The sequence below is a fragment of the Eptesicus fuscus genome, chromosome 13 (assembly GCF_027574615.1).
Source record: "Eptesicus fuscus isolate TK198812 chromosome 13, DD_ASM_mEF_20220401, whole genome shotgun sequence".
Taxonomy (NCBI): domain Eukaryota; kingdom Metazoa; phylum Chordata; class Mammalia; order Chiroptera; family Vespertilionidae; genus Eptesicus; species Eptesicus fuscus.
In genome coordinates, this window is record NC_072485.1 from 63006132 (window position 1) to 63020981 (window position 14850).

Sequence of the window (14850 nt, forward strand, 5' to 3'; positions counted from 1 at the left end):
TTAATTTAAGACTTAAGGGTATAGCATGAAAGGAAGTTTTCCATACATGTCTGTATTGTTATACATGAAATTATTGGAGTGTTTTAAATTTTTTAAATTTATTTTAGAGAGCGGGGAAGGGGGTTAGACTGAGATTGGAGACAGAGAGATTGTTGTTCCGCTTATTCATGCCTTCGTTGGTTGATTCTTGTATGTACTCTGACCCGGTATCGAATCCACAACCTTGGCTTATTTGACAGCGCTTTTTAACAAACTGAGCCACTTAGGGCTCTGGGGGTGTTTTAAACAAAAATATATGCTTCATTAGGTTTGCATTATAATAATGATTTACTCAACTAAATATCTAAAGTTAAAGAAGTTAGAAAAGCAGTTCTTGCTTATTTCATACATACATGCAAACTGTAATGAATTTAATTAGTTGTCATCAATATTTTTATTCAGCTGATCAGAGAAGGCCCACTTGTTCAGTGGAGGATGGCTTTTGGGCAGATACCAAAAAAGGATTGGTACAGCATTCTGGGGGCAAACCCATCTGCAAGTATGGCTGACCTAAAACAAAAGTATCAGAAACTCATATTAATGGTAAGTCTGGTTATTTCAGATTTTAAATCATTGGGGAGGGAGAGGGGGAGATCACTTATTTTTATGTGACCAGAAATTTGTTTCCATAAAATGAATATATGATATTCAAGCAGGAATCATGGTATTAATATGGTGAGTTGAAAGTTTCAATCATATTGTAAAAAAAAAAAAAAAAAGTTAGTTTGAGGTGGGATAGCATGGCAATTTGAAGCAGGAGATCTGAGTTATTCTGTTTCTACCACTCACTGTGAGAACTTGGACAAGTTACTCTCCCCTGTATGTGCCCCTGTGAGGTATCATGTATGTGTATGTGTGTGTGTGTATATATATACACAAATACACTAGGGGCCCATTACAGGAAGATTCCTGCAAGCGGCCACCATGGTGGCCGTGGCTGCCCGCCCTGCCCCACACACTGCTGCTGCCGCTGCCCGCCCTGCCTGCGCTTTCCCTCTGGCAGCCACCTTTCTTTCTGATTTCCCTCCCTCTTCCTTCTATGCTGTCTTCACTCTTCACTCCTCCCTCCCTCAGCATATGAAAATTAACCGCCATCTTTGTTGGGTTAATTTGCATGCTCGCTCTGATTGGCTGTGGGCATAGCGAAGGTATGGTCAATTAGCATTTTTCTCTTTTATAAGTGTAGATATGTGTGTGTGTGTATATATATAAAAGGCTAATATGCTAAGTGTCCCTCCCTCTGTCCAACTGGTCGTCTTGATGCACACTGACCATCGGGGCAGACGCTCAACACTGGAGCTGCTGAGCTGCAGTGGCTTGGCAGTGGCGGTTCTTGGGTGATGCACCCCGAAACCAGAGAGGAGGGAGCCTAATTCCTCGCGGGGCTGAGCAATTCCACCTTTGGCCGTGGGTTATGTTGTTGCTGGGGCACTGTTGGCCCCTAATCTGGTTTACTGCACACTTGCATTTGTGTTCCACACCCTGTATGCAGAACATTGCAGAGTGCCCTCTCGCACTCCAGGACCCCTTGGGGGATGTCGGAGAGCCGGTTTCAGCCTGACCCCCAAATACCAAGCTGAGGGACCCCACCTGCAGGAGGGACCCCACTCACTATGCAGATGCCTTTCGAGCCATGGGGCCACCCCAGGTGCAGCTGGCAGCCCCGGGAGGTTGGCTCCAGGGTGTGTCCAGCCCATCTCGCCCAGTCCCACCCCGCCAGCCACCTTCTAATTAATTTCCTTTCAGTGTGCACGAATTCATGCACTGGATCACTAGTAATGAAATAATTCATGTAAAATGCTTAAAAGTGTTCATGTAATCAGCATTAGCATCCAGCAGCTACTAGCTACATATGGCTATTGAGCACTTATGTAGCTCAGTTCAAACCCAGATATGCTGAAATAAATATAAAATACAAATTGGATTTCAAAGACTTAATACAAAAAACCCCCACAAATAATCTAATACTGTTTTGCTGATTACATATTGAAATGATAATATTTTGGATGTATTGTCTTTTGCATATTTAAACACAATATATGTGATTATATTTGCACAAATGAGGAAATATATTATCAAAATTGACCTCATTACTTTTTTAACATTGTATGTGTCTTGCAATTATATTTTCATGAGTGGATATTGAACTTAGTTAGATTTTTAAAAAAATATTTATTGAAGTTTGCATATGTTAATTTCCTCCTTTAATCTAAGTTACATTGATTTTTCTTAGTGTTAAATCTATTATGCATTCTTAGTATAAACAAATCTCACTTATTCATGAAATATTGTAGTTTTTATATGTTGCAGGATTCTAATTGCTGTTATGTTGTTGAGGATTTTTATGGCTAGATTTATGATGTCCGGGCCTAAATATAATATCACAGATATGCTGGTTCCGTAAAATAATTGGGGAATGATTCCATTTTCTTTCTTTTCTGAAAGATTGTATGAGATTGCCTTAATTTTTTTATTTAAATGTTTAATAGAATTTACTAGGCAGTTATAGTTATCAAGAATTTGTCCATTACTTTATGAAGTTAAGTTTATTATCATAATGTTCATACTATCTTGTTATTCTTGAATTGCTATAAGGTATATAGTTATGTTTTTCCTTTTATTCTTTACATTGGCATTCTTTTTTTTTTTTTTTTTCCTGATCAGTCTTGGTAGAGGTTTATCTCTCTTATTAGTCTTTGCCAAGAACCAACTTTTACTTTGTTGATTTTTTGGTATTGTTTGTATATTTTTCTTCACTTGATTTCTGCTTTTAATTTTATTATATCTTTTCTTCTACTTACTTGCTTCTCTTTTGCCAGCTTATTAATGAAGAAACTTTCATTGTTATTGATTGTACACCTGTCTTCTTTTCTAAGCCAGAAGCACAAATTTTGATGTTTATTTTCATTATCATTTAGTTCAAAATATTTGAAAATTTCTCCTGTAATAGTTTTCTTTGTCCTGTGTGTTACTAAGAAAAAACATAATTTAACTTTAAAATGTTGGAAAATATTCAGATCTTTCTATTACTGATTTCTAATTTAATTCTGTTAGAGAATATACTTGGTATGATTTCATTCCTTTGGAATTCATTGAAACTTTTTTTATGGTCTAGCTAGCATATGGTCTATCTTGGTGAATGTTTCCAATCACTTGAAAATTGTGTACTCCATTATTGAATATAGTGTTCTGTAAATATCTACTAGGTTATATTGATATGTTGTTCAAATATTCTATATTATAGATTTTTTAATCTGTTTTATCAATTTGTGATTGTGGACTTCACTATTTTTTTCTTTAATTCTATTAAAAAGTTTTAATGTATTTGGGATTATTTTTATTAGGTACATATATAGTTAAGATTTTCATCTGCATAAATTTGAACCTTTGATCATTATAAAATTCCCCTCTCTATTTCTCATAGTACTCTTCTTGGCACCTACTTTGATATTAAAATAGTGACACCAGCTTTTATGCACTGTGTTTGTATGATTTATTTTTATCTTTTTTTTTTTAATTTATTTTATTGATTTTTTACAGAGAGGAAGAGAGAGGGATAGAGAGTCAGAAACATCGATGAGAGAGAAACATCGATCAGCTGCCTCCTGCACAACCCCTACCGGGGATGTGCCCGCAACCAAGGTACATGCCCTTGACCGGAATCGAACCTGGGACCCTTGAGTCCGCAGGCCGACGCTCTATCCACTGAGCCAAACCGGTTTCGGCTGTATGATTTATTTTTAACTATCCTTTCAGTCTGTCTCTTTTATGTTTAAAGTATGTTTTCTTGTATATAGTGAATAATTAGGGTTAAAAAATTCCCATCTGTCAATCTCACCCTTTTTATTGGGAGTATTTATTCCATTTACATTCCTCCCCACCCTCACCAGCTTTAATGAGATATGACTGGCATATATCATTGTGGAAGTTTAAGGTGTACAATGTGATGATTGATACACATATATTTTGTGAAATGATAACCACAGTAAGGTTTGTCATCTCACATAGTTACCATTGTGTGTGTGTGTGTGTGTGTATAGAACCTTTAAGATTTACTCTCTTAGCAACTTTCAGGTATACAATGCAATATTGATAACTGTAGTCACTATTACTATACACTAGAGCTCCAAATTCATCTTATAATTGAAAGTTTATATTCTTTGATCAACATCTCATCTCCCCCAGCCCCTAGTTCATTTACATTTTCTGTAATTACTAGAGGCCCAGTGCATGGATTGTGCACCGGTGGGGTCCCTCTGCCTGGCCTCCGGGGATTGGGCCAAAACCAGCTCTCCAACATCCCCCAAGGAGTCCTGGATTGTGAGAGGGCATAGCCCAGGCCAAGGGACCCCACTGGTGCACAATTGGGGCCTGGGGAGGGACTGCGGGAGGGATCCAGGATGTGTCCAGCCATCTCGCCCAGTCCCAATTGGGGCTTATCAGGGCCAGCTGGGCAGTCGGACATCCCTCTCACAATCCAGGACTGCTGGCTCCCAACTGCTCGCCTGCCTGCCTTCCTGATTGCCCCTAACAGCTTCTGCCTGCCAGCCTGATCACCCCCTAATCACTCCCCTGCCAGCCTGATTGATGCCTAACTGCTCCCCTGCCAGCCCGATTGCCCCTAACTGCCCTCCCCTGCAGGCCTAGTCACCTCTAACTGCCCTCCCCTGCAGGCCTGGTCACCGCTAACTGCCCTCCCCTGCAGGCATGGTCCCCCCCAACTGCTCTCCCCTGCAGGCCTGGGTCCCCCCCCCCCAACTGTTCTTCCCTGTAGGCTTGATTGCCCCCAACTGCCCTCCCTTCCAGGCCTGGTCCCTCCCAACTGCCCTCGCTTGCTAGCCTGATCGCCCACAACTGCCCTCCCCTGCTGGCCTGATCCCTCCCAACTGCTCTCCCCTGCTGGCCATCTTGTGGTTGCCATCTTGTGTCCACATGGGGGTAGCCATCTTTGACCACATGGGGACAGCCGTCTTGTGTGTTGGATTGATGGTCAATTTGCATATTACTCTTTTATTAGATAGGATTTTTAAGCTTCTATCTGATAATTCAAACATCTGGGTCTACTCTTCACCAAATTCTATATCCTTTCGTTAGGATGGATCACATTTTCTTGTCTCTTTGCCCATCTTATTTTTTATGAAATGCCACAAGGTAGTTTGTGAATAAAAAGTAGAGACTGAGGTAAATAATGTATTCATGGAAATGGGCATGCCCCTTTTGCAAGGCAGTTTGTGTGGCAAGCTAAGTCACTCTTCCTTTGAGTTCTCTTTGTTTTTTCCCTTCCTTTGGTTGTAGAGACTCTCTCTTTTCATATATTTGGTGACCCTTTGTTGTCTGTTCATATTTAAGAATGAAGTGTTACAAGTTTATTGGAAGGTTCCTATGCACAACTAGGGGTTTTCATTAGGTAGGGTCAATCATTTTGTTGGATGACCCCACATGTGCAGCATCAGAATCCATATCCAAGGGGGGAATTCTCAAATTGTCTGCCTGGGAAGATGGAAACTTGGATTCATGTTACTCCCTATGTCAACTTTTTCCTTTGGTTTTCAGTGCAAAATTGCATCCTGCCCCTCATCCAGATGCTCCCGAATCCAGAACCTTCTCTGGTCTATTTCTTCACACAGTAAACTTCTGGTTTTCTGCTATGGAAGGAGAGAGTAGATGTCTGGCTTTATGATGAGGAGGAGAGCTGGAGGTCTAATTATTTCTTCTAAAGTCTGAACCAGTCTTCCTGCTGTTTTGTCATGTCCCTCAACCCAACGTTCAAACATACTTAATGCCCCTGGTGTGTTTTTGTTTGTTTGTTTGTTTGTTTTTAGTTTTTCTGGCCTCTGCATGAATGAGATCACCTCTTGTCTCTTGCTTCAGGCTTAGGTTTTAGTTTTCTCAAGTATTGATTAAATAAATTACCATTTATTGATCCATTTTTGGTGTCTCTCACCTACTTTTTCTCTTCTCTCCTGTTGAATTTGTTCTTATACATTTATACCTTTGCCTTTAAGAATTATTATTCTTTTGCTATTATTTTAGTGGAGTTTTGGGAGAGACCAGGGATAATTGTGCATATGAACTTGCTGTTTAGTAGAAGCCCTGAACTATTCTCATTTCCCTTTAGGGGCCAGATACCCTTCCTTGGCCATAGGCCTTTGTACTTGCTTCTATCTCTGCCTGGTGCACTGTGCCCCTTCCCCTACCTCACCTGATGAACTCTTACTGATTGTTTCAAAATTAGCTTAGTTGTAACCCTTGTTGCCCCCATCCCTGTCATGTTTCCCTTCCTGGTGGATACCCTCCCCCAGTAGAAGTATATTTAGTTTTATTTGTCTAGGACAGGAGAGGTATAGCTGGCAGGTAAGGAGAATGAAGGTAGCTGAGTGTGGTAAAAAGTTTTTTCTGCTTTTCCTTTTAGAAGATAAAGAGAGACTGGAACATGTTTAAGTTTCATGAGAAGTAGCCAAGAGAAAGCTTGGGATTGAAATGATAGGAGAGAGAGAGTAACTGACAGAAGGCAGAAGGGGATGGGACCTAAAGCACAGGTAGAAGGGAAAGAGGAAGGAGGGACATGTCTGTTTTTACTGGGGAGAAGGAAGAAAGGATGGGTGCAAGAGCTGGTTCATTTGTCATTTAGATGGCAGGAAGTTGAAGAGCTCTCACTTGGTGGCTTTTTTCTCTGATAAAGAAGACTGAGTTAACTCAATCTGTTGAGAGAAGGTGAGAGGGAGTAGTGGAACAACAAATTATGGGAGAGAGAATTGTAACAAGAGTTATTCTGCCAAGAATCCCCAAAGGCAGCTATGCATATTATAGCAATAAGAAGTCTTGGCTAACAACTAATTGTACAGAAGACAAGCAGAATTATAAAGAGCCACCACAACAATCCACCTATCATTTTAGCCTCTTTTTGCCTGGGTTGCAGTGTCTTTGGTCCCTTACAGCTTAGCACAATAATTTATATTCATAATTATGGCTGTGGGTTAAATTACACTCAGCATATTCTGTTTAAGAAGGTTAGGAAGCATGCAGTAGTAAGTATATAATTAGTAGCATGTGTATTATACTTTATAGTTTGTTCTTTACAGTTTACAAATGCTTTCACATCTTACCTAGTTTTATCCTCCCAGCAGTCTTGAAAAAGGCAGGTAATATTATCCCCGTGTTCTCAGTTGAGAGAGCCAAGGCTTAGTTACAGTTAAGTGGTTTGGCTACGATACACAATTAGTAAGGGGTAAAATCTGGGCTTGACCACATATCCTTTGCCTCTAGATTCTCTCCCATTATGTCAGTTGTTTCAAGGCATAATTTTTGGTGTTCTGGATTTCCATGAGACACCTAATTCACGTACAATTGATGAAGTATTTCAGAAGGTCAGACATAATTACTACTCTCTATTTTAATTTTGAAGGAATCTAGATTACATATGGCTTATGGAGTGAAACTTGTTTTCTTTATTCTCTTTTGTATGAGTTTAGAGTTTCTAAAGGAGTTATGAAGCAGAAAATTATAAGGAAAAATCATGTTATTTATTTTGCTTATTAGATTTTTTTTTCATAAACAGACTTTTAGTGTATATTTTTGCTTTCTAATTCGAATTCCCATATTTTCTCTGACTTTCAACAATGTCTCAAAACAGTTGGAGAATAAAATTACATTTGACAAATACCATTCTGTATCTAATTTTGTAAAAAGGCATATTTATTTTGTATACTTTTCCAAGTTCAAAAGACTGAATTTAATACCTCCTACATAATTAGTTGTTGGGGTAAAATATTGCTAAATCATAGGCTGCTAAGTTTACAATACATGTTGATTCAGTAAATACTGTTTCCTTATTTCAATTTTTGTAACTGTAGTGCTTACTCAAGGTTCCAATTCTGAAAAAAAAATTTATTGACTGAGATATTTTAGAATTGCTTGAAGATACATATAAATGTAAAGTGCAGAATTAGCCTAAAAGACATATGTCACATACCATTGTCTGTTGCCTAATAATTTACTGTACACAAATAATAATGATAACTGACTCAACATTTCCTTGCAGCATTTTATTAATAGGGACTTTACTTATCAATAAAAGTACATTGCTCTTTTCTCCTTATGAATCAATTTCTAAAATATTATTTTAGTTTTCTACTAAGTTGAATAATCATTGCTTTGAAATGGTTTAACATCAAGAATGATTAGTTATATTATTCCCATATTTTTGCAGTTATGCATATAAAAATTACTACTTACTGAGAATAAAGTTTCCCTCCAAAAGCTTTGTCAAATTGAAAATTGGGGGTCTTTTCCCATTGGTGCTGATAATATCACAGGATACCTTTCTACTGAAAAGAATTATTGTGTTGGAAAATTATATGCTGTTGTTACTATAAGTTTCATAATCTTAAAGAAAATTCATGTAATTTGAGGAATAAAATGCCACTTAATACTTATGTGAGCATTCAGAGGTTCTGTTTTAATTGTAAGTGGCTATACACACACACACACACATACACACACACACACACACACACACTATGGTTAAACTAGTTATATAATACTAGAGGCCTGGTGTACAAATTCATGTACGGGTAAGGTCCCTCTGCCTGGCTGGCAATTGGGGCTGATTGGGAGGTCCGGCCGGCCAGGGAGAGGGACCGCGGGAGGTTGGCCCCAACAGCAAGCTAACCAATGGCCAATTCCTTGAGGAATCGGGCTACCTCTTCCCTCCTATCTGGGTCTGGGGTGCAGGTGAACCAGATTTGGGGCTGTCAGGGATCCAGCAGCAAGGTCTGGGCCAGTGTGCATCATAGCTACAGGCCAGTGGTTGGGTCATTCCGGTTGTTCAGCTGTAGCAGTTGCTTAGGCTTTTATATATGTACTAGAGGCCCGGTGCATGAAATTCGTGCACTGGGGGGGTGTCCCTCAGCCCAGCCTGCACCCTCTCCAATCTGGGACTCCTCGGGGGATGTCCGACTGCCAGGGATCGTGCCTAAACCAGCAGTTGGACATCCCCCTCACAATCCGGGACTGCTGGCTCCTAACCATTTGCCTGCTTGATTGCCCCTAACTGCTTCTGCCTGCCAGCCTGGTCACCCCCAACTGCCCTCCCCTGCAGGCCTGATGGCCCCCAACTGCCCTCTCCTGCAGGCCTGGTCCCTCCCAACTGCCCTTCCCTGCTGGCCTGATGGCCCCCAACTGCCCTCCCCTGCTGGCCTGGTTGCCCCCAACTTCCCTCCCCTACTGGCCTGATCTCGCCCCCAACTGCCCTTATATATTGATATATATTTGGAGACATACATGCTATTAAAAAAGATTAAACAAATAAATGATAAGAAAACTGTGTAAAATAATAATGCTAAACAATAATAGAAAGGGGAAAAGTTAAAAATGTTCAAGATACATTACATTTAGAATTTTCTTATGATCTGGTGTACATTATTTTCAGTATGCCAAAATATAACAAAACAAAAACAAAAAGACATTTTGCCCAGTGTTTCCCAAAGGAATTAATATTACACTTTTGTTAAAGTGTTGGAATTCACTAGAGTATTGTTGTTCCACCTTTTTTATCCATATAAAATAGCTAGAACTTTATTATGTTTCTTAGGATATATTATTTTGGTGTTTCTTTTAAGTTAACCTTATTGAAGTACAATTTATATACAATAAAATGCACTTATTTTAGTTATTGTGATCAGTTTTGATTGAATATACCTGTATAACCATCACCATTTCAAGATGCATTCTCTGTCTTCCCTAGGCAACCATGGATCTGCTTTCACTGTCACTGTGAATTTCTTTTGTCATTGTTTTAAGCTCTAAAAATTCCTTGATGTTTTATGTGGCCTTTAATTAATTAGTTATGATTTTTAAAGAGAGATGGGTTTGTTCCTTTACCTATTCCCGAGGAGTCAACCTTGTATAGCATGTCATATAATATGCTGTTAACAAAAATGTTATGTATAATGTCTAGTTTGCACATTTTGGGTATAAGTGAATTGCATGGTTTTGCATGATTTAAAAATAGTAACTATCATCTTGCAAGGTACTTTAAAACTGTGCCATCTGAAATATGAAACTACTTTAAAATTTGCCTTCAAGTAAATCATAGATTTTTGTTCATTAATCACATTTTACTTGTTAAGGTTATTTGTGTTTTGACTTATTTTTTCTTTACTTTCAAATTAACTTATTCTTAATTGGGATACTTTATATTACATATATGTATTCCTTGAATTATCTTCTATGTCACAAATATAGTTAATGCGGTTGTGCCCAGGTTTCTACTAATTAAGGATCAAATATACTTGCACTCAGTAATAAAAGATAAAACCCCTTCTCATTATGTTAGGCTTTTTGAAATATTGTCTACAAGTTGAGCATTATCCTTTGTGCAGTGTGTGGTATGAGCTAGCTCAGAAAAGACGTGTCCTTTTTCCTGAAGCAACTTAAACTAGCCATTGCTTTTTAGCTATCTCAAAACATTTAAAAATACAAAATAAAATTCTTACAATCCCTGAAGGTAATCCAAGACATTTTGTTTGAGAATTACACTTTTTAAATTCATTAAATGGATGGATTTAGAACTATTTATGAGGATCAAAGCAATCTGAATTTGTCTTCAGTTATTCATTCATCCATTCACTCAACATCTGTTAGGGTTAGTACCTATTACATTTCTAGACACTATTCTGGATACTGTGGATAACAGAGTTTATTGTTAGGAGGAAGACACAGATGTTTAAATTCTAGTATCTAGTGTAATAAGTGCTATTGCATATACATTAAATTCTAAAATGTGGTGTGGTAGGGAACCCTATGTGTAGCATAGTGATTAAGAGTCCTGACTTTGTATCACTTTGCCCTAGTTTTGAATCTCACCTGTGTCATTTATGATCTGTGTGCCCTAGCAGGAGTGACTTAATCTCTCTATGCCTCTGCAAAAATACAGATAAAGATTTTTTATTCTTTTCTTTTTTCATAAAGATTAAATGCAATAATGACTCTAAAGCATTTAACCATTGTCGTGTTAAGCCAAAAAAGTTAAAAAATGGTAAACTTATATTTTAGATGTATTAGGTATTCATTGCTGTATATGCTATACATTTATATATGCATATTGCTGTATAGAGTTATATTCATGAAACTCCAAATACTATACTGAATGAAAAAATTAATGATTTTCAAGAGTAGTTTTGATTAAATGGCATTTTCACATTGCCTTTGGACATTGAAAACTCATCCTCCTCTGTAAGTGTTCATTTACGCATATTAGTGTTATATTGGGAAATTAGTGCTATTACTGGATTTCAGGAATGGAAGAGCAAATTTTGTATGTAGTTTGTGGAAGAGAAATCTGCCCCCCACCCTTCCCTGGGTTGCTATAAAGGACAAAGGCCAGTAAGTGTGGAAATATATCCTTCCCTCAGGGACTTAGCTTCTCACCCTGATGTAACAGAATGGGTCTCTGCACAGCTAGGCGTTAGACTCATTTTCAGCTTTTGTGTCTATTCCAATAACCTGTTTCTTCTTCCTCTAGTCAGCCCCTCTCTGATGTGTATAACCACCTTAAGCCAAACGGGGTTACCAAAATAAAAGTTCATTTCCAGGATACTTTCTAGGATAGACGAAATACCCTTGGAGCAAAAGCGCCTTTCATCCTTTGTCCTTGATTATATGTTTTCCCTTCATTTTTGGCCCAGAATTCTTTACTGTCTTGTCAACAATGCTTTCAAGAATTTTTTAAAAATATTTTATTCAGGCCTGCCTCTCCTGCCATACCCCATTGAAATATTAAATTGTATCAAAATATGCTTATTCACATTATGTCCTTTGATTTTTACAAAACACTGAGCTTTATAGACAGATAATGTATTCATTAACTAAATATGTACTGTCTTGTATGTGCTGGCATTGTGCTAGGTGCTATAGATGTAGTTAGTTGTAATATGATGGATAAAGGGCCTTACTTCTTGAGTAGCTTACAGTTTAGCAAGCATTCTTTCTATTTTTCAGGTGAGGAGATTTTGTACAGTTGAGTAACTTTTCTAGGGTCACATAATTAGTCACAACCAAGCTAAAATAAAAAGTGAATTTTACATATTTTAAGGTCAGTTCTGCACCAATTCTCTCTTCTCTCTAACTTGAATTTTCCTTTTCCATTAGCTTACCCCCTCATGCAGTAAAATGCCTTTCAAAATTACGTATCTTCCTTTGGCCTTGGTTACTATGGCTGTTACTCCTCTCTCTCTCCTTCCTTGCCAAACATTACTTACCTACCATCCGTTTGCTTCTCAGCCCACTCTCTTTCCCCACTGCCATTCTTCTATCTAGTGCCTAGTACAGTGGCCAATGGTCCCTACTTGCCAGTCAGTGGTTTCAATGTGACATTTGCTGTTGTCATAGATCTTCCTTGTGCCTTGAAATTCTTTCCTCCTTGGGCTTCTGCAGATCCTGTTTCCTGATTATCTTATTGCTCACTGCTCTATTATCTTTTCTAGCGTCTTTTCCTCTATCAGATATAAATGTTACTGTCCTTCAGAGTTTTATCTTTGTCTTTCTTCACCTGTCACCAAATCAGAGACTCTTACTCGGAGGCCCTAGTGCTTTGGGAGGTCTCTTAATTGTTTTCAAAATTGTGTGTGCATCTCCCTTTCTCCAGCTCTTTATCATAATCTTGGAGTTGCTCATAACTCAAAAAAGTTGAGAAGGACTGCTTTCTGTATATTCCTGTAGTTTTATCTGCTTCACAGGTGACTCCCAAATTCCTGTCCCAGCTTCGTACCTTTCCCCTGTCTGATACCTCCTGCCTTTGATCCTCAGCATCCCTAGCAAGTTCCTCAGGAGTGCTGCAATAGTACAGTAATTTTCCTTATTGCCCATTCCCCTACCTCTCCTCCCTATACCTTCCATCCTACCACCAGGTTATTATTATTTTTTTTTTGTCTTTTGAGAGAAAAATATGGTTATATCTCTATCATGCAAGTAATGTGGAGTTTTAAGTAGGAAAACATCCATGTTTCTTAGCATACTAGTTTCTTTTCATTCTGAACCCAGTCTTGCTTTTCAGCTTCACCTTTTCCTACTTTTCCTACCCAACTGTTCTTTTACTCATTCTAAGTATAGCTTGCAGTTCTGCTGTTCATAACTCGAATATCCATCTTAGTACTTTCCTGTCTTATATTTGGCATTTCTCACTGTCTTGAATGCCTTTCCCCTCTACCCTTTCACAATTCCTCCATATGTTGACTCCTCTTCATCCTTCAAAACCCAGTCAAATGTCATCTTTATTTAAAAAAACTTCCTTAATTTATTCTAAGTTAACTTTTTCATGATGTTATCTTTTTTATCAGCTCATTTCTCCCCATTGTATTATAATTAATTGTTTATATGTCTAATCTCCACTAGACTGAGTCTCTCAGGACAGGGATCCTGTTCTATTCATCATTGGGTGCTCATTAGCTAGCACAGTATGACTTATAGTAAGATAATTAATAAGCCTTTTTGAGTGGATAAACACACTTTTGCACATGGGTTATTTTTTCTCTATTTGAATCAGAAAACCTTAAAATTGTTCAAACATGTTTTTAAAATTGTGTTTCTGCTGTTAGCTGTTGCATAGAATGATACATGAGTTGTTGTCTTTTACTTTAGGCATTATTTTCCTAATCATTAGGTGGCAGTAGTGTGTTGTACTTGACTTTACCTTTGTAATGATTTTTTTCAGCTTTCATAATCTTAATGTGGTGTCAACATGTAAAGGACGCGGTTGTAGTCTTTCACATCTAACTTTTTGTAACATTATCTTGTTTAAGCTAGGGGCATCTTACAGAAAATGCAACAAAACAACAACAAAATGCAGCCATGTCAGTCAGTGTGGATCTCTCCCTTGTCTACCTAAGTTGTGCTGATTCATTAGAGAATCACTGCTGCACCATCTTAACAGCGCCTCCTCACCAACTTTTTAATGGCTGCTTCATAAAAACAGTGATTTTCAATAAGGAAAACCAAAAATTATCAGAGGATATGTGTTTTCACTGCATCTGAAGAAGCTTCTTAGGCCTTTATCTCAAAAATTGTATACTAAGTTCATTGATTGTAACTGCAGTTATTAAATGTTTTATATTTCACCCAGGTCCTGTCAGGTCACTTCTCTGGTTTATTGAGTGTCATTTTAGGTGAGTTGCCCTCATCATTAGGTAGTTAGAATTAAGAAAAATAGTAGCCACTCCCTCTCCAGCCTTAAGCATTTAATCTCCCACCATTAATTTTTGAACATGTATGTATGAAAATGCCAATGCTTTTAGTTTAAATTTCATTCCCATTGTATTTTCCTATAGCTTATAAAGTTAATTCGACAGCAGTTACACTTTACTTAAAGAATATGTATACATTTTAGGTCCACAGGAGCATTTTTGCAAATAAAAGAAAGAACTTTTAGAGTTGATTCAAATAACTTAGTGTTAATTCAAATATGAGGTAGGTAAATTAAATGTGAGACATTCTCTTTCTCATGTCTTCTTTCTTTTCTATCTCTGGGATAAAGCACTTGAGGGGATTCAAAGCCAGTGTAGTAGTATCATTAATGTGGCAGAATGATCAATTAATAAAGGAAGAGCATGAAAGCGTTGACAGAACACACTGCCTAATTAGTACCTGATGGCCTTGATGGCCACAGAGCAGAGCTCCGAGTTGCTGCAGGAGAGCAGCCCTGTAGGATTTGTAGATGTACATCACCACCCTTGTTCAGCAGGGATAACTTCAGTTTGCCATCAGTGTCTTAAGTCTTTAATTGCACAAAACCATGTCTTCCCTGCACCCAGAGAA

At 38.0% G+C, this 14850-nt stretch overlaps 1 protein-coding gene across 2 annotated transcripts in view; it reads left to right on the forward strand.

The window, feature by feature from the left end:
• The window catches only part of DNAJC24 (DnaJ heat shock protein family (Hsp40) member C24), a 39181-nt gene that overhangs the window by 652 nt on the left and 23679 nt on the right, over window positions 1-14850 (forward strand). For both annotated transcript variants that reach the window (XM_008148940.3, XM_054725796.1), the window contains exon 2: window positions 442-582. In XM_008148940.3, the coding sequence (XP_008147162.2) occupies window positions 475-582 (108 nt within the window). In that variant the 5' untranslated portion in view covers window positions 442-474. The remainder of the gene's footprint in view (window positions 1-441; window positions 583-14850) is intronic.